At 32.2% G+C, this 19,479-nt stretch overlaps 2 protein-coding genes and 2 long non-coding RNA genes across 10 annotated transcripts; 2 read left to right on the top strand and 2 right to left on the bottom strand.

Annotated features, from left to right (window-relative positions):
- Positions 1 to 272: 272 nt before the first annotated feature.
- On the bottom strand, positions 273 to 2,043 carry LOC110939303. Of its 2 annotated transcripts, none has more exons than XM_035990746.1 (7): positions 1,903 to 2,043; positions 1,372 to 1,415; positions 1,088 to 1,239; positions 897 to 992; positions 734 to 795; positions 581 to 649; positions 273 to 460 (listed from the first exon to the last, which is right to left on the bottom strand). In XM_035990746.1, exons 3-6 carry the CDS (start codon positions 1,223 to 1,225, stop codon positions 640 to 642), a joined length of 306 nt encoding a protein of 101 aa, XP_035846639.1. In that variant the 5' UTR covers positions 1,226 to 1,239; positions 1,372 to 1,415; positions 1,903 to 2,043; the 3' UTR covers positions 273 to 460; positions 581 to 639. The 2 variants fall into 2 exon arrangements, with proteins under 2 accessions (XP_035846639.1, XP_035846638.1); XM_035990745.1 differs by having other exon boundaries at positions 1,372 to 1,523.
- Positions 2,044 to 2,807: 764 nt separating this feature from the next.
- LOC118492558 lies at positions 2,808 to 5,751 on the top strand. 5 transcript variants are annotated; one of them, XM_035990747.1, is made up of 7 exons: positions 2,808 to 2,930; positions 3,282 to 3,367; positions 3,845 to 3,909; positions 4,010 to 4,105; positions 4,284 to 4,311; positions 4,791 to 4,858; positions 4,941 to 5,751. In XM_035990747.1, exons 3-7 carry the CDS (start codon positions 3,868 to 3,870, stop codon positions 5,106 to 5,108), a joined length of 402 nt encoding a protein of 133 aa, XP_035846640.1. In that variant the 5' UTR covers positions 2,808 to 2,930; positions 3,282 to 3,367; positions 3,845 to 3,867; the 3' UTR covers positions 5,109 to 5,751. The 5 variants fall into 5 exon arrangements, 2 of the variants coding, with proteins under 2 accessions (XP_035846640.1, XP_035846641.1); XR_004894498.1 differs by lacking the exon at positions 3,845 to 3,909 and having other exon boundaries at positions 4,208 to 4,311; XM_035990748.1 differs by lacking the exon at positions 3,845 to 3,909.
- Positions 5,752 to 6,005: 254 nt separating this feature from the next.
- Positions 6,006 to 8,410, top strand: LOC110939304. Of its 2 annotated transcripts, none has more exons than XR_004894501.1 (7): positions 6,006 to 6,121; positions 6,266 to 6,443; positions 6,520 to 6,572; positions 6,663 to 6,763; positions 6,992 to 7,101; positions 7,483 to 7,692; positions 7,878 to 8,410. It is a non-coding gene; the product is annotated as an uncharacterized LOC110939304 (long non-coding RNA). The 2 variants fall into 2 exon arrangements; XR_002592147.2 differs by having other exon boundaries at positions 6,520 to 6,577; positions 7,878 to 8,409.
- A 280-nt stretch (positions 8,411 to 8,690) lies between these two features.
- On the bottom strand, positions 8,691 to 11,511 carry LOC110939306. The gene is made up of 3 exons (XR_002592151.2): positions 11,386 to 11,511; positions 10,152 to 10,241; positions 8,691 to 8,887 (listed from the first exon to the last, which is right to left on the bottom strand). It is a non-coding gene; the product is annotated as an uncharacterized LOC110939306 (long non-coding RNA).
- Positions 11,512 to 19,479: the final 7,968 nt, after the last annotated feature.

A 19,479-nucleotide genomic window follows, 5' to 3' on the forward strand; every position in this document is an offset into this window, starting at 1 on the left:
ATCTCTCCAAACTAGTTGGTAGCAAATAAATTTTAAATTATATTATTGAGAGTTTTATTAACTCGGAAGTTCGCTCCAATTCAAACCTCAAATCATAATTACTAAAAAAATGCTTCAAATCTCAAATCACATTACTATCATCAACAAGTGGATTACAAAAACAACTAAGGCTAGAGGGTATGGTGATGGTCCTCCCTTGGAGGATGATCCGCCACGTAGGCGCCACATCATAGTCCTCCCAAGGATGGTCCATCCCACAAAACTAGAGGGTATGGGAGGATGGTCCTAGATGATCCTACCCCACCACTTTTATGTTTTTATTTTTTTAATCTTCTACTTTTTTTACATAAACAGACAACATAAAGTTGCATTAATAAAGCGATCCTGTAAGTGTAAGTGCAGCTGTGATAACTGCTGCAAATGCTTGAGCAAATGGCACATATGGAGGCAGAACCCCGGTCTGCAAATCAAAGAAAAACGGGTCAGATGTTGCCCTCAAGTTATTTATTTCGACTGTCACCCGACCCACCCATTTTGCCAGCTATAAAAAACTTAACAGGAAAAGTTGAAGTCATCATACCAGTGCAGCCATTCCTGATGCATTCGTGACAAGATCATTCCACCTCAAAAACACCTCTGCTAATGCACCCTACATAGATACAAATGAAGGTCAAGAAATGGAAAAACAATTGTAAAGTTTCATATTATTCCGTGATTTGCTTAGTCAACTCACCTGAACAGCAGCGCGGTAAAATAGCTCCTCACCAACTGAGCTTGCTGCAATATCATTATAAACTGCAACAAGTTTACAAAAGCTATCATTATGATGAAATATTCAAAATCACATAACAACTTTTAAATCAACACCCAAACACACTATAACGAGCCTTAGTTACCTGCCATGGAGACATTCCATAGAAAAAACTTCGTAACTCCTCATCTTCTACATCCCGTATTGCACGAGCATGAGGCGACACTTTCACAACTTCATCCTGTACAACAATAACCACATCATCGATCTTTAGTCATCTACAACAAACATTAAAAATCAACAAAAACTAATATATTGTTAACAAATCCACCGTACGACTAGTATAAACAGAAGAGCCATAATTGGTGGAGCAGCATATCCAAGTCCTTGCACAATGGCATCTAAAGATGGCGAGTATCCTCCTGTACTATCGATTCCCGTTGTTGAGCATATAAAGTTTCCTACCAAACCCATCGCCCCATAGATGCCTGTTTTCATTAAGATTATATTAAAAAAACATTGCTAAATTAATTAATAATATAACAGCAACGGTTGAAGTTGCATTGGATCAAAACTCATAACTCTTGGTAACCTAGTTGTGATAATAACATGTGACCCACCTGTGTTTCTTGGTATCAAATCATGCAAATCCTTCCCTTCCCACCTTGAAGAAAACATGATACATATTAGCAGGAAACCAAGATTCGCCTTTGCATTTATTGTCCTACCAAGCAGCTGGATCGAACCGAAATCATAACCGGAAAAAACCTAACTGAAAACATGAACACCACTACTTGAGAAACAATCATCCATATCATGATCACAACACTTTAACCTAAATTTACATAAACAAAAATCCTAACATTTCATTAAACTCAAATGAATCCACTAACCGACAAGAAAAACTTCACTTTCCCCAAATCTAAACATAAAACCGATCGATTAACACAATAAACAACAACACATACGCATCAATTACATGTAACACACATCAATTTAACAATCAGAAACAAAATTATAGAAAAAAACTAGATCTAATCCTGGGTGTATATGGCTAACAATAAGTCTGCAAATCAGTTGAACTTTGCCGTTAAAAATCGAAAATAAAACCCTAGATTTTGGAATCATAAAGCTGAGAGAAAAAAACGCACCTTTTTGGCTTTTGTAGAGCGTCTCGATCGTCCTAGGCTCGACGAACTCGACGACGACGGGAGGGGAGAAATGGGTGGCAGATCGTCGCTGGGCCACGACGGGGGTGGGACGAAGCCCACACCGTCTAGCCTAACTTTGTTTTAAATTATATAATCCCTATTTCTATCTTTATTCTCTATTACCAAATATATAAAAAACTTAGAAGACACATGACATAATTTTAGGCATCCTTAATTTTTGTTTTTCTGTCTAAACCATATACCCATTTAACTTGCACACGGATCTTTACCAAGTTTCTTTTTAAATATTACATTTAATGCAATTCTTATTTTGGTATCATCAACCTCACACGTTTTCATTATTTAAACTTTAGCTTTTTTATAATAAAGTTTAAATTCACCTGTATTTGATTTTACTTTTTTATAATTCTCATTTTTCTCTTTTGCCTTTTATGATACCATATATTTTTTTATTACTAGCCAATGAGGCCTAGCTCAATTGGTGGAACTGGGGGAGCTAGATTTGAGGCCGGGTGAAGGTTGGGGGTTCGACTCCGGTTGAATGCTTATTCCCACATGCGGAGAGGTTTATCATATATGGGTTCGAAAAAACTTGTTGGGCTTTGGCCCAACCCCTATTAGACTGTAGATTGGAATTCTACATGGTTCTAATCTATATCTATATATATTAATAAATGAGATGATTTGGGCCATTTGTCTTTGAATGGTGGAGCCATTTTGCTTATGTGGCATCCATTGGTTTAGTGGAGGTTGATTTTGGGAGGGAATCCCTTTTAAATACACACAAATTCAAACCACGCGGGATCCGAATTATTTTGGGTCATCCATTACCCGATTCATGGATCCACATAAAAGCATCTTTCTCCTTCATAATTCCTAACCCTAGTTCATTCTTTCAGCCGTTTCTCTCTACCTGTCTCTCTCTCTCTCTCTCTCTCTAGACTTCCAATTTCAGCAATTTCACCTTCAAATCAACCAGCAATCTCGATTTAAATAAACCACAAATGGTAACATACTATCTGTTTACATCAATTCGTTTGTCAATTTCACAGATTTCTCTTTGCAGAATCAGTTATTATTCTCTTTGTTGTCCTGCTTATAGTATTGCAAATTGAATGACGTGCGTATGATTTGGTAGATCATTAATTTGTTACAAATTGATGTTTTGTGAAGTGCGGCTAGGGTTTTTGATTAGGTTTTTATAAATTATTGCAGACCTATAACAATTTGAATGATGGATTCGAAGCTTTTATTTCAGTTTGTTTGATTTAATCGTAGATTTGTGTCTGTTTTTTCGATGATTTATGGGTGGTTATTGTTTGTGATTGTGTGAGTTTGAAATTTGTTTTCGGTTTCAGGATTCGAAACAATCATCTCCGAAAGAGAAGGATGCAGCGGTAGCGGTTAGTTCTCCACGTCTACGACCGGTAGTCCTGTAGCAGAGGTAAACTTTATGCAAAATTTTTGTTTTAGTTGTGACGGTTTAAATCCTGCAAGGCGTAGGTATTAGTGGATAACTAGAGTATATTGGATTTTGATAATTTATTGAGGTTTTTATAAGCTGTGAATGAATAAGATCTGTAACATTGTAATAATTAGGATGTTACTGAATATAATTTGAGATTTTTATAAGCTGGGAATGAATAAGATCTATAACATTGTAATAATTAGGATTTTACTATTGAATTTAAAATATGACATATTTAAGTGAAATGCCATTTTTTTCCTTCGTTAGTGGTGTTTTTGGTTTACATGGATTTGTACATTGTATACAGTTGGAGTCTTTATGGCCATTTTTGTAAATTAAATTAAATGTAAAAGAGAATTTAAGAGAAAATGACTATATAGGTTGAAAAGGTTAACTAAAAGTGTAAATTAAATTAAATGTAAAACAGAATTTAAAGAGAAAATGACTATATAGGTTGAAAAGGTTGACTAAAAGTTATGAAGGTTGTTTACAAGAATCATCAGATTCTGCTGATGCAGGTTAGAAATTGTCACTCTAAGTATATTTAGTTACTTAGTTATGTATAATTAAATAACTGTTATTAAATCGAATGTTTTTTTGCTGTCGATTTTAATTCAGAACACGGTGGATGAAACAATGAAGTGTATTCTCAATCAAATGCAGCAAAAGCTTCCGGTATTTGAGAAATTCAAACAATTGAGCAACAAAGTGATGGTATAAATTATAAATCCTTTATCCTTTTTGTTAATTAAATAGTTATCTGCATTAGTTTTGTGTATGCTTGACTTATAAAAGTAACCTATAAAACTACTGTAGGAACATGGTGAATTCAGGAAAAACCATTGTTTTCATCATTCATTAACCAAGCATCCTAATTTTTATGCAACTGCAGGAGTCTGAATCTTCTTCGAACACAAGAGGTAAGTTTAATTTTATCGATTTTTTTGGTGTTTTTTGATCCGGTATAATGATAGTTTCCATCGTTTATGCTAATCTCTATAATTTTTAAGTTATTTTTTTTTTTTTTGGCAAATCTAACTATGATATTTTTTGAATTTTGAAAATCTTGGTTTTTTTACTAATAAATTTTGAATTGTATTAATATGTATTAATGATTCTTTGTTTTGGTTTATTATTTCTGTTTTTCTTTTTTCATGATTAACTAATAAATTTTATATTGTGTTAATTTTGAATCCATTAAAGATTATGTAAATTTTTAGTGTGTGATATGTTTTTACGGAATATTGATTGTGTTTCTAAAAATAAATAGGTTTTAAATTTTTTTTGAAACCGTTCCTTTTTAATTATTTGTTTTAGAAGTTTCTCCCGATATTATAAGTTTGTTCTATAAATAGTTTACCGTTTTAATTTTTAAAAAGCCTTCATATTTAATTTCTAGATATGGATCAGAGTAACAACAATCCTTCATTTTTTAAGCTTATTGAGGAAGATGACCCATTATTTTTGGTATGTTTATTTGTTTTCTAATTAGTAATCAAATTTTAAGTAAACTGATGTTTATGTCTATTTTTTTGGCTTAAACTCATAGCAAATACATAATGACTATGCTTCATTGATGTGGGGAGAGCAACCACCTTACAAAGAATCTGTTAAGATTGTTGATGGCAACAAGTTATGGCTTGTAAGACTGAAAAAACTGATTTGGGCTCTGTACTTGGTGATGGCTTCACCAAAGTTGTTCGGGATAGTTGTATAAAAAAATGACTATCTTATGTTTTAGTCCTTTGGACCATCATCATTCTTTCCTTCGGTGTTAAAATTATTTGTTCATGAAAATTGTTTTATATCCAAAATCACACCTGAGGATAAACGTTATTGTAAGTAGTATATATTATACAATCAGTATGTTTAATAATTTTTTCTTTCTGTATATTGGGTTTTTAATTTTAATTATCACTACCTTTGCAAGTCATGGCTGATGAATTTTGGAGGCAATTTTATGGGAAAAATTTCAAATGTGGTCAATCAACCCTTTATTTAGCAGATAGATTTTATAACGTTAAGATGGACGGATTAACTGACAGCTGTGTTTTTACTCATGGATGTTCTGAGATGGTAAATTTAACCCTTTATTTAGGAAAAATTTCAAAGGTGGTCAATCAACCCTTTTTTAGGTTTCATTGTTTATGCTGATGTGTATAATTTTGTAAAATATATTTTTTTTTTTTTTGCAAATCTAACTATGATATTTTTAAAATTTGAATATTTGGGTTGTTTCTAATAAATTTTGTGCTGTTTTAACATGTATTAATTATAATCCATCAAATATTTTGTTATTTCCTTAAATTTTAGTATTATATGGTTTTCCTAAATTAAGGTATCTCTTTATATAAATAAATGGTGCAGCAATTTTGTTTGGCAAGGTTAGACTTTCCTAATAAGTTTGCTTAATTTACGGGATTGAATGTTAGTGATTTGATTTTCAGAATTTAAATTTTGAAGTCAATCATTATTTTAAATTTAAATTTTGAAGTCGATCATTATTGTAAATCTTCCATTTTTTTGTTGTTCAAGATGTTTAATTTGGTTAGAATTAAAAGGGTTTGGAAATAAAAGGTTTGGAGTTTAGGTTTTCAGTTTAGATATACGTTAATTAAAAGATTCTACCTTTTTTTGCAATAGGTGTTTTGCTTTCTTTAAAGTAAATCCTTCAGTTGAGGTATCACTTGGATATAAATCCTTCATCTTAAAGTAAATCCTTCAGTTGAGGTATCACTTGGATATAAATCCTTCATCTATTTTTTATCTTTATTGAAAGCAAATGAGATGTTGTAACTGGACTTTTGTTTGTTTCTTTTGTATCAATCAGGTATTTTTTTATTTATTTATTATTTATTTATTCTTTTTTGCAAGTGAACATGACCAGAGGCAAACTAATAGTGTTTCAGTAAGCTTATAAATTTTCCATAGAGAAGAAATGAAGGGAGAAGCATTCTTAGAGGTATGCTTATGAACACCGTTTGATTCTTGGTCATATGTATCACTCTTGGCTTTAGGACACTTCTGATATCGTCTCGAGAAAAGACAAAAGGTATATATTCAAACAATATTCAATTATAAAACATTATTGAACAATTTATAACGTTAATAAACAATGTGTTTTTCAGCATTTGGTTGGCATTTGGTGCTGATGTGGGTATTTCTTATTATGTCATCTGCAGTTGGGTAACACATTTACTTTCGTACTTTTTAGTTTACATGATTGATTGTCAATGTAGACTTTTTTGACATGCTATTTATGCTGGTGCAGACCTCAACAACAGCAAGAAGTTATGACCCGGTTACTCGAGCCTTCGAGCCATCAGTGAACTCAAGTCGATTAGCAAAATGCATATTTCTCTGATCCTACAGGTCTGGTTAAACTGTGTGGAAAGACGATTTATTTTCTTATTTTAATTTGTTTTCGATTTTCTAAAGCTTGATTATATGGAGTTTCACAATATTATGTTTGGGCATGGCAAGGTAGCAAAGCTATATCATGAAATTTTCCAGACAATTTACTTGGAAGTAATTTATCTTCACAATTTTGACTATTTTAAGATTGGCTTTTAACTGGACTTCTTGACTCTGATTGTGCAGCATAAAATAGTTGGCTTAATCTGGCTAATTGAGTATTATTACATGCATGAATCACTCACGAATAGTAAGCATGATCGGAAGCTTTCAAAAGGACGTTCCTTATAATATTGGTTGGTAACTTTCTGAATGTATATTCTCTAGATCAAAGAGAGAAATATGCATATTCATATACGATATAATAGCTAAATGAGACTTTGAGTCATTGAAAAATGTGAACTTGATTCATTGGTTTGAAATGAAAGAATGGTAAAAACTTTAAGCCATTGTACAGACTGTAATGACTACATAGTAATTTCACAAAGAAAAGTACATAAAGTCTGCATTTAGTAGATAATGAAGTCTTAGGTATAAGAAAATGTCAAGTATCATTATTTTATTGTTCTAATGTTTCTATGGTGCATTTTACATAAATTCAAAGTCAACTGGTCAAAAACATAATTTTTGTTAACTGAAATTTGATTTTCAATCTGCAAACACATCGATGTCTGCAGCTTTACAAGTTGCGGATTAGGTTTACATAATGCATGTTGCATTAGTGATGGTAAAGCGGTTACAGCAGAGGATCAAGACGATTGGATTAAAGAGAAATGGGACTTCTTTTGGGATAGATGCAAAGAGCTTAGGTTGGATCCGTATTTCTGTGTCGATGATGTAGGAGAGGATAACAGTGGTATGGCTCAGTATTTCTCTCATCAAGTCTGGTAAATATTTCGACCCAGTAATTTCTAAACCCACTTCACGTAAATAATTTTATGTCGACTTTAAATTTATTTATTAAGGTGATGTATTTCAATTCTATTGTTGTGATGTTGTTTTCTTATGGGTTGAATCGGGTTTTAAAACTATTGTGTGGTGATTTATATAATTTTTCTATTTCTCTGTGTAGAACCGATTATACGAATGAAGTCGGCTACTAATCCAACTGAAATGGGTGGAAACATTGTGGTTACTATGACACGATCACCATCACTTTCCACCTGGGTACCAACAAGTGTTTGTTTAAGGTTATTTCCGTTCCTACTTAAAAAATAATGAAGTCTTTCCCGTTGGGGTTTAAGGAGGGGGTGTTTGGTTTAGTCAAACATTATTAATCGGGTTTAGTATTGCACAGTAACAGGTTAATTAACTAATCTGAATGCTGAAAGTTATTGTTCTACAGAAACAAAAAAGTGATTTACTGAAGCATTGGCTGATAGTCATATATTTTATCTTAATTATTTTATTATAGCAATCAGTTATCTATAACATTCCATATCACGGTAACTTCTGTTTTGAGAAAATGGGTAGATTGATTGATGTTTGGAACTGATTGTAAGGTCTTTGATTGTGCATTGTATTTCTGATTGATATATAAGATTTTGTTGATTGGTATAAGGTAATAAGATGTGTGTGAAAGTGTGAAGACGAATAAGTGAGATGTGTGTGGCAGATATTAGCGAGTGCACAGCACATTAGTTAGGGTTTTATACTACTACTACTACTACAGGTTAGTGATGTTAAAGATTGTGTTTTGAGAAAGTGTGTAGATTTATTGATGTCTATGATTGATTGTGTTTTGAGATGTGTGTGAAGTTGTGAAGATGGATTAGTGAGACGTGTGTAGCTGATATGAATGAGTGCACAACACATTAGTGTAACACCCTAACACGCTTTAACTGAAAAGACGCAGCGGAATTACTTACTATAAAATTTCTCTCATTAAAAACGTTTTATACTACTTGAAACTTCAATATAAAATAACCTTTTTACAATATACGCAATCTTCGTACTCATTTACAAAATGAAAGTCTAACTTATGTCTATCATTTTACATACTCCAGGATCCCCGTACAATCTATCTTGCAACTCGGACCTTGATCGCTACACTTCATGATGATAATTTGTCATTCGTACAACCTGCACCCACCACATACAATTCACAGCATTAGTATACATCATATACAAACAAGATTTTTAATCGTGTAGTCTCGCTACGTTCTATCCACATATACTTTTCGTCCCGTTTTCTTTCTAGATCTAGTCATTCCATCCGGGCGTCTATCCTTGACGAACTTCAATATAGTACCTGCACCATATTTCATTCTCGAGGCACACTGTTAATAACATCAATACTTAAATGTATTGAAACTATGCATACATTACATACCTGCCTGTGTACATACATCCCTTCCCACATGCATGCCTACATACGTACGTAACTACATACAACCATAAATACATGCATACTTAACTACATACAAACATACATTCATAATACGGATCATAATTACACAGGTGCATACCTTTGCTCACACGTACATGTACTTACATGATTACCTAAATACATTCATACATACTTACTACCTCATAATCATGATTACTTATTAGCTTAAGCGTATTGTGAAGAAATTAAATCTATACATACTGACCCACATACTTAATTCGTTTCCCGCACACACGTTTACCCTTTTTCCATTCTTACTTATGCTTCCTAAACGCTCTTTAGGTGACTTTCGGGTACATTTCGGATCTTAAAAATGAGTTCCATACTTAACCGTAGCTTAACAAGCCATTTGGTAGGGTTGAGGTGCATTATAAAAGCTTATCGGGGCTTGGGATGAATTCACGAGGCCCGAAATTAAGGGAAAAACAAAGAAAAGCATAACTTACAATTTGCACCTGACCTCCACCGTAAGCTACGGTGGCTACCGTAGCTTACGGTGGCCCCAAAACCTTACGGTGGCAACATACTGTCTTACGGCAGAAGGGAAGGCCCAGCATCCACCGTAGCTTACGGTGGGCACCGTAAGCTACGGCGATGCCCAGATCAGCCCACTATTTTTCTACTAAAATGTGCATAACTTTCTCGTCTTGCATCCGTTTCACTTGAAACTTGTTTCTAAATGTTCATAAAACATTTCCCTACCTTATTAACTAAAAATTTATCCCTTGAGGTCCTTAAATTTCATAAGTTACATCATCGATACACGATTCATGCATATATGTTTGACCCGCTTGATCTATATCATGCATTTCCCAACTTACCTAGCCATATTCGGCTACCTTCCATTAGACTAACCCTATCACTACTTTTACTTCATACTTTCTTACATAACTTCTAGATAACTTACCAAATAACAAAATATATTAAATCAAAAGGGTAAGTTTGGGATTCACTTACCTCGAGCGTCCGTTTTCGTGTCCACTTTCTTGTCTCCTCTTGACCCGTTAGTCTTTCTTGCTTGAGTCCATTTCCACATGATCCCTAATGCTTTCGTGTCACCGCAATCACATCCTTGTTAGTATACATGATTTTACATAAAAAGGATCATGTCGAATGCATAACTCGCAATTAGCTTTCATAGTCAAGCCTAACAAACATAAGGCATACGCCCAAATCATATCTTTTCAAACTCATACAATCCATCATGTTAACGCATAAAACGCATATTAATTTAACACATTCCATATGACGTTCTAAGATCTTATAATTGTGTCAAAATCTAGCTATGTCCCGTATGTCCAGTTGACTTCCAAAAGTCAACGGTTTAATGTATAAACTTCCGACTTAACTCCATATATTCACTACATCATATTAGGCTATACATATGACACTATATACATTTCCTACTTATGATGCAAATGTACTTATAACCACATAATCACATAATCATACACGCATACATATATACTCACACATACATTCGTTTCATTACACGCACGTTCTTGTTAGCATATGAAATTATATAAGAGAACAACCATATTAATTCACAATTTAAATTCGACTTCCATTAATCATATCAATAACACGTGGTACATTCATAGTGAAATACTCATTTAATCGCATGATCACTTGCTTACATGTACGCACCATACTAGGAACCTCATTAATTCTACAATTGCACCATAATTCATACTTAGCAATGAACTATATCTAAACTCAATTCTCATGTTATTTTACTATCAAACACCCTTTTAGCACATTCCATAACCAATTACCACTATCTTGCATATTATTTCATCTTCTACACTCACTTAGTCATTTCATCGAACACTTGGCATGCGTACAAGTTTCTAAACATGATGTACAAGTAATCTTCATTCTTTTCTTCCTAATTCTTGTTTTCAATCATTCAAACTACCAATAACAATTCAATATAACTAACAATTTAATCACATGCAACATATCATATCAAGAATTAAACAAAGATTGGACATGGGTGACATACCCATGTCGCCATTTCTACTAACCCAAGTGGGTTTCATCTCCAAAACTCAATTAACATCAAATCTTACATAATTCACATTCCAATGATAATTCTAACATATGTTCATGCTTAATTTCATCCCAATTCATGGATTAAGACCTAACCCATTTCATACAAGATCACCAATCTTAGTTTTTTGAGACATACCTTTTGATCCTCTTGTGATGGTGAGCATTAATTCGTGTTTATTCATGATTTTGAGCTTGGATTCAACCTTCAATTTGAACTTCTTCTAAGAACTAGGGTTTGCACCCCTTTGTTCTTTCTCCAGAGCATTCCACGCACACACACACCATGTATGTGTGTTGTGTGTTGTGATTTTCATTTAATAAAAAATATAACTTTCCCCCTTGTTCATATATGGTCCCTCAAGTTTGTTCCCTTGTTTGCTTTGCTAAACTTTTGACTAGGTATAATAACCTAGTTACTACATTCTATATTATTAAACATGGGGTCTCATTAGCAAATTTAGTAATTCGAGTTTTTGGAGCGTTGCTTAACTAGGTTAAATAACCTAGTCGTTTATTTCATGCTAAGTCATATAAGAACACATGGCAATTATAAACATTCGGGTTTTGGGATGTTACAATTAGTTAGGGTTATGAAGTTTTTCATGGCACCAACACATTATTGAGCAGTAGCGCATCAGGTTAGTGATATTAGAATTTGTGTCTTGAGAAATTTTGTATATTGATTGATGTTTGAAATTGATTGTGAGGTCTTTGATTGTGCATTGTATTGCTGATTGATATATTAGATTTTGTTGATTGGCATAAGGTATTAGATAAGATGTGTTTAAAGTTGTGAAGATGAATAAGTGAGACGTATGTAGCAGATATAGGTGAGTGCACAACACATGTTGGGGTTTTGAATTACTGCTACAGGTTAGTGATGTTAGAGATTGTGTTTTGAGAAAGTGTGTAGATTGATTGATGTATGTGTTTGATTGTGACACCTTTGATTATGCATGAAATTGCTGGTTATATGAGATTTTGTTGATTATAGACAAATAAGTTTGAACAGAACTTATTAGATTCACATTTAAGTATAAAAAATGAGAGGTTGTTATAAACTGAATTATATACTTAACGAAAAACTGAAAGGAAAAGGAAAAAAAAAGAATAATTTAACACAGAGAAAAGGGGAGAGAGAGAATTGCCACATTTTTAAAAACCAAAAATATAAGGTAACCATGGTTCTAAAATCTACTATACTTTTTAATAACATTTGGTGGAAAATGGACTATATTGGGTAGGTAGTCAAACATGGTTTTAAGGGTCAAAACGGCTGTGTTGGGTTGACTCGGGACACTTTTATGAAAAACTTGATGTTTCTGACCTTAATAAACCATTTTTGTAGATGACCAATGTATATCTCTACTTGAGGAATTCTCCAAAGATCCAGAGCCGATTGGTTTAATCTATGTTTTCTGCAGTACCTCTTTATATAGGCACCTCAATTGCAGGAGGCAGCATGATGGATTCACTTTGTTGTGTGTTTTGTTACCATTGAGTACTAAATGGCATACATTTGGATAGAGTTTTGAATGATTGAGTCAACAGTTCACTTAAAAGTAATCTATATTCTTAGTTTAAGTTGGAGTTATCATGGTGGTGCCTACCTTAAAAATAATCTATATTCTTAGTTCGCTCCATCGTTGTGGACTTCTCTTCAGTAACTTATTTACGTGAAAATACATGTAGGCAACATGAAGCTAATGTATGCATTCGCGATGATCACTGCAACTTCATATATTTAAAATAGTTTGGTAGGTCAGTTTGTTGTAAGTTTTAGTGTTATACTACGTGTGGCATATCGAGTCATTGCTTCAAGCCTTCAATTAGGTCACGAAGCAATTACTTGGTTGAAAGTGAATGCTGACATATTGGTTGGCATTTGTGAGGACTAAAACTCCATATATACATACATGTCTTATATACAACTCGCTTGAAAACATGCTGACATGACTATGTAAAAGTTACGCTTACGTAATACAAGTCATTTATCTCAAGTGAAGTGTACTCTTCTTTGTAACCATCCGCCCCATAGTAGATTTTTTATTATGCTAACTGCATATTTTCATTTTAATATTTCATTATCCGCCCCAAATAGATTCCGAAGTCTAAAAGATACGCTAATACGATCTATTTAATACCCTATTGTTACTTCATCAATCATTAGACTTTCTATCAATTTTGTGCAAAGTTCAGTATCCTAATTTTCTAAAATATTTTCATTGATGTTATAAATCTCTTCTCTGTATGTGGAAGTTTTAATTTCATGAAAGTTATGATTTCTTTGTTTTCTTCTTTTTCCTTTCTATTTTTAACATTATTATCTGAATGGTTTTTTAGTGTGTGTTTTATTTATTGATTAGCGTATTGTATTAGGTATGAATGAATACCATTAGCAAGTCAGTTCAATGCCTTCAAAGTTAATGGATTTTTTTTAATAAGCATGTGATTATTTGAAAATTGGAACAATCAACACCATATTAATATCCATGTTACTAATTTGTTATATTTCGATTGGTCATGATTGTTAAAAAAATATATAATGTATATTTAATGAATAAAGTTTTTGTTGTTTATATTTTCTTATTTAAATTTTTAATTAATTTCTAAATTTAATTAAATGAGTTTGTTTTGCAGGTTCGAACAACTCCATGTGTATATTTTATTATAAAAATAAAAGTTTTTTTTTGTGTCATGGGTCGTTTAGTGAGGCAAGTTTCTGCCTCCGGTTGTTGCCCGAAGTTTCTGACCCTACTCGCAACCCAATGACTACAACTTTCAATTCAAAACAATTATAAAACAAATTACGTTCGAAAACATGTATTTTTATTTTATTTAGTGACATAGTTCAATTAATATAAAGTAAATTTTTCTACCCGCGAAGTTCGCGGGTGATAACCTAGTCTAGTATATATAAAACATGATTCTTCAAAAAATATATCATTTTCTAATTCTTGTAGATTGGAAACTTTAGAAAAACCAATTCGTATGCCTAAAAAAGATTAAGACAACATAAAAGAAAAACATGATAAAATAGAAAACGTCTTGGTCATATTCATGTGTTAACATTGAACAAATTATACATACTTCTAGACTATTTAGTAGGAATAATGTATGCTTACGTAAACTTTTAACAACCGAGAAAACAATATGTAGCTTTAATTTCTTCTTTTTTAAAGTCAAACTTCATACAAAAAAAAGTTCCCATTTCTATGAAAGAATAAGAATTTTGTCAAATTTGTTTTTATCATTATCCTAATATATAAGACAACAATATATATCTTTCTTATTCTTATATATTACAGACATTAATTAATTATATATTGTTTTTATCATTATCCTAATATATAATACAACAATATATATCTTTCTTATATATTACAGACATTAATTAATTATATAAATAATAATACTGCCGTTCAAAAGATAATAGTAATAAAAATACTGTGTGCTCTGCTGTGCTCTTTCTAGAACTCTGGTCGACATATTTAAATTTCCACTTACAATTTAATTTAAACTATTTAAACTAGTAATAGTAATAGTAATAAGACCCGCGTGTTGCGGCGCGGGTACTTTGCAAATATCGAACGGATTAGTCCAAGCGTTGTGTGATGTGTTAACTATACGAAAACGCACGTTTTGACGTATCCGATTGAACTCAATGTATCCTATAGTTGCATTGCGATTGGATCAACACGTAACGTAAATCAAATTTATATCGTACAATCATAACGTATTATACGCGACCCAACTAACTCGAATTTATATCGTCAAGGCAAAAACTCTCGAGGGGGTCAAATTGTCATTTACAAAGTTCATAAAAAGTTAAGTGATTAAAAATTGCATTTCGTAAACTTAAGGGCTAAAAGGATAAAGATAAAATTTGATAAAGTTTTGGGGTAAGAAGGAACTATAACAAAGTTGTGGCTGAAAAGGAAACTACCACAAAGTTGGGGTGTCAAAAGGAAAGTATTTGAAAAATGGAGTAGTAGTCTAGGGACTAAATTTGTCATTTTATAAAACTTTGAAGATATCAAAGTTAAGGGACTAAAATTGCAACATCGTAAAAGTATAGGGGAGGGGGAGGCAAATAGATAGTAAAAGATAAAAAGTTTTGGGTTAAAAGTTAAAAAAAAAACAAATAGTTTTGGATTAAAAGTAATTTAGCAAATACTTTTGGGTGAAAAGTAAAAAAATTACTTTTTAACTTTTTTACTATAAAACTTTGAAGATATCAAAGTTAAGGGACTAAATTGCAACATCATAAAAGTATAGGGGAGGGGGAGGCAAATAGATAGTAAAAGATAAAAAGTTTTGGGTTAAAATTAAAAAAACACAAATAGTTTTGGGTTAAAAGTAATTTAGCAAATACTTTTGGGTGAAAAGTAAAAAAATCAATTTTTTTTTTAAAAAATCTCTCAAAGCATTGGGTACAAGACATATATGCATAAAAAAGTTGCTTATTTATAGGGTTTTAATAATGTAGAAATTTCCACTTTGCTTTTTATTCCAATTGAGAATGAGAATGAGAATCAAACATAAAGTGGGTTGTTTTCAGAATAGCAAGTATTTTTAGAAAAGTATCTTTTAATTCTTAACCATGAGGGTAAAATGATAATTAACTAGAAAATTAATCTGCACGCGTTGTGCCGCGGCCAACGAAATTGACATGTTGTTGATCAGATTCACATTTACAATGTGTTAAAGATGTTTTTGTCGGTTGTCTGTATTACTATCTTATACAAATAAGTAATTCACCAAATAAGCTCAATACAATTAATGGCATCATAATAACTACGTTATACGACTTTTATTCATATAAATAACCTATCGTATTAAGCTCCCCGCTTTCCGGCCGGGGCGTAAAACCGTGACAAATATCATCAATGCCACACTATAGCCAACGACCACCAACATTAAAGTTGCGGCGTCTTACGTGAAAAAATTAGGCCGACATATAAAACATAGAAAATAATAACTAACTCGATTTAGGACTCACGCGTTATGACGAACTTATTAAACAGGAAAAAAATAGACGACGTAAACACACTGAACCACACACGTACGTTGCCCCATGTTAACTCGCAAAATTTAGAACGAATCGTATAACAAAACGTAAAATCGTTTAACCTCACACACACATTGTGTCGTGTTAAGTCGCAAAATTTATATCTAAACGTAAAACGAAAAATTTTGCAAAATATGAAAAACATAGGGGATCAAAGTTGAAAATAAAAAGGTTGTGAGGTTAAATTGGAAAAACTAAAAACTTTTGGGTTAAAACTACAAAATCAAGTAGTTTTGGGTTTAAAGTGAAACATCAATTTTTTTTTAAAACCCCCAAAACATGGGGTACAACACCCAATGCCTCAACTTGTTGTAAATTTATATTATGTAAATATGTTAACTAGTTTTGTTTTAATATAGTTTATCGGTTATTATAACTCAACTAATTTTTATATACATCATCATATTATTAAACCATAAAATCAAGATTTTTATTATTATGTTGTAGGGAAAAGATCAAATAGGAAGTTAATTTTGGCTAGGAAGGATAGGAAGGTATAGGATTATGACATGTGGCAAATTTTAAAATAAAGAGAAAGGGTATTTTAGTCAATCTCATCATTTCTTCTTCCTTCTTCTCCCCAGTTACTTCAAAACCCACCATTTTCAAAACCCACCATCTCCAATCTTTTCTTCACTTACTATCTCAATAATCACTACATTATAGTGTGATTTTCGTCATCAATCAATGATTCAACCACCCGATCAACGTGTTCTTCAGCTTTTTTCGAAGAAAACCCAGTTTAATTTCATTCAAAAACTCGTTTTTTCTGGTGATTTTGAAGATAATCACTCGATTTGTTCGATTCAATCGCTGATAAGTGTTTCTTTCATTCAAATTTCGTCAATTGATGAAGAACCAACTTCGATCCATGTAAGAAATTCTTTAATTTCATTTTCACGATTTGGGTTTTTATTTAGTCATTGCATTTTACGATCTTGGCGGGGGTCCGGGGGCGGCAGCCCCTGGCGGGGTCCAAGGGGCAGAGCCAGTTCGAAGACAGTAATTGCTGTACTAAAAACGCATCAGAAAAATTAATTTTCCAGAAATTGGCTCATTTCGAAGACAGTAATTCGTAGACAATTCAGCCAGTTCACAGACAATTCAAAAACAGTTCACAAACAGTTTTATGTGTCCATTGTGTTTTAGAAATAAGAGAGTTTTATGTGTTTTCTGGCTATTGCGTTTTAGAAAAAAAACACATTTTTAAGTATCTTTAGTCATTGCGTTTTAGGTAAAACACATTTTTGAAGTGTTTTTAGTCATTGCGCTTTAGGTAAAACACATTTTTAGGTGTTTTCAGTCCATTGTGTTTTACAGAGAACACTTTTGTTTTTTTAGGTCATTGCGTTTTAGAAATGAGACATTTTTAAGTGTTTTCTGGCCATTGCGTTTTACAAATAAAACATTTCTTTGTGTTTTCTGGCCATTGCGTTTTACAAATAAGACATTTCTTTGTGTTTTTTGTGCATTGCGTTTTAGGTAAAACACTTTTTTATGTGTTTTCAGTCCATTGCGTTTTAGAAATAAGACATTTGTTTGTGTTTTCTGGCCATTGCGTTTTACAAATAAGTCATTTCTTTGTGTTTTTGGTGCATTGCGTTTTAGAAAATAGTCATTTTTAGGTTTTTTTTTTCATTGCGTTTTACGTAACTGGTGGTTTTTCTATTGCGTTTTACACAACTGGGTTTAATTTTTTTTAAATATAGCAATAGTATACTCGTTTTAAAGATAAAAAAATGCTCGTTTTTTTGGTGCAATTTTTATAAAAAAAATAATGTCGTATGAAAGAGTTATTAACGTTTAAAAAATGGGGGGAATTGGAGGAGAGAGAAACTATTGAATTAGATTGACTAGAATGCCCTTGAACAAACTCACGCGCCTCTTTTCTTCCTTTCAATTTCCCTGATTTAATCTTAGCACTTGATTAACTTAATGGATGGTCAAGATCACATCCTAGCCTTCCTAGCCAAATAAACTTCCTATTGTATCTCCACCCTTATGTTGTATTAAAAAACAAAAGTCATTATTTCTTAGATGCTAACACACTGTGTAAACTAGGGCTAAGGTGTTTGATCACAACGGTTTGATTAAATCAATTACAACAATGTGTCTAACGTACTATGTATGAGTTGCTCAGATCTGACGCATAAACGTAATATGTGATCCTAATTATGTGTCCAAACCACTACAACCATGCGTCTAAAACAACATGTCCCCACTAATTTAATACACATATATAACTCGTCTCAAATTATACATGCCAAATCATTTTTGTAACTCACATTTAATACTACTAGGGGTGTTCAATTGTTGATTTCAAACTAATTAGCTAAAAAACTGAACCGAAACCATTTAAAGCTTAACCATATTACATATTCGATTTTTGGTGTGGCTTTAGACCGAAACCCAATTGGGTTTCTAGTTCCAAAAATCTAAATTTGATTTAAACCGTATAACAGATGATTGTTTTTTAAGTTTTGTCACATAGACAAATCTAGCTCAACCCAATCTAATAACATATAATGGTTATTCGGGGTTTTCAATCGAAACTAGAAACCAAACCAAAATCGAATTTGATTTTCTACTCGGTTTTCAATTTTAATAGAATATACCTTAAACTTAAACTGAAAAAATCGATCAAATGAATTGTACATTTGTACACTATCTTTAACATTACTCCATATTATATTATATTATATTATATTATATTATATTATATTATATTATATTATATTATATTATATTATATTATATTATATTATATTATATTATATTATATTATATCTATAACAATTGTGAAGTTGCATGAATAGTGGTTGCCACCTGCATGGCAGGTGGCTATTTGCCTTTTTTTTTATGAAATTGGATACACAGACACCTGCTTCAACTTTTTTTATTTGCCTTCTCTTTTATCTTTTTGAGTTTTTTTTTTTTATAGTTTTGTATTCCTTTATACTCTTGTGATTTCTTTTAGAAATATCGGATTTTAATAATCTCAACTATTCGTCGTTGTCCGCTAACAGTCTCAACTTCAAAAATAACCACTAGCAGTCCCAACTATTGACAAATTGGCCACCAATGGACCCTAACTAACAGAACCCTAACGCCATTAGTCTCTGGTTGCCGGAAAACCGTTTTTGGCCAGAAAACTCATAT

Source organism: Helianthus annuus, chromosome 5, assembly GCF_002127325.2.
Source record: "Helianthus annuus cultivar XRQ/B chromosome 5, HanXRQr2.0-SUNRISE, whole genome shotgun sequence".
NCBI lineage: Eukaryota > Viridiplantae > Streptophyta > Magnoliopsida > Asterales > Asteraceae > Helianthus > Helianthus annuus.

Excerpts from the sequence above, each read along its gene's own strand:
- LOC118492558 (XM_035990747.1), top strand. The coding sequence starts at position 3,868 with ATGAAGGTTGTTTACAAGAATCATCAGATTCTGCTGATGCAG. Across the intron at positions 3,910-4,009 it reads ATCAGATTCTGCTGATGCAG|AACACGGTGGATGAAACAAT; the intron begins GTTAGAAATTGT and ends ATTTTAATTCAG. Across the intron at positions 4,312-4,790 it reads ATCTTCTTCGAACACAAGAG|ATATGGATCAGAGTAACAAC; the intron begins GTAAGTTTAATT and ends TTTAATTTCTAG.
- LOC110939303 (XM_035990745.1), bottom strand. The coding sequence starts at position 1,429 with ATGTTTTCTTCAAGGTGGGAAGGGAAGGATTTGCATGATTTGATACCA. Across the intron at positions 1,240-1,371 it reads TTTGATACCAAGAAACACAG|GCATCTATGGGGCGATGGGT; the intron begins GTGGGTCACATG and ends TAATGAAAACAG. Across the intron at positions 993-1,087 it reads CTCTTCTGTTTATACTAGTC|GATGAAGTTGTGAAAGTGTC; the intron begins GTACGGTGGATT and ends ATTGTTGTACAG.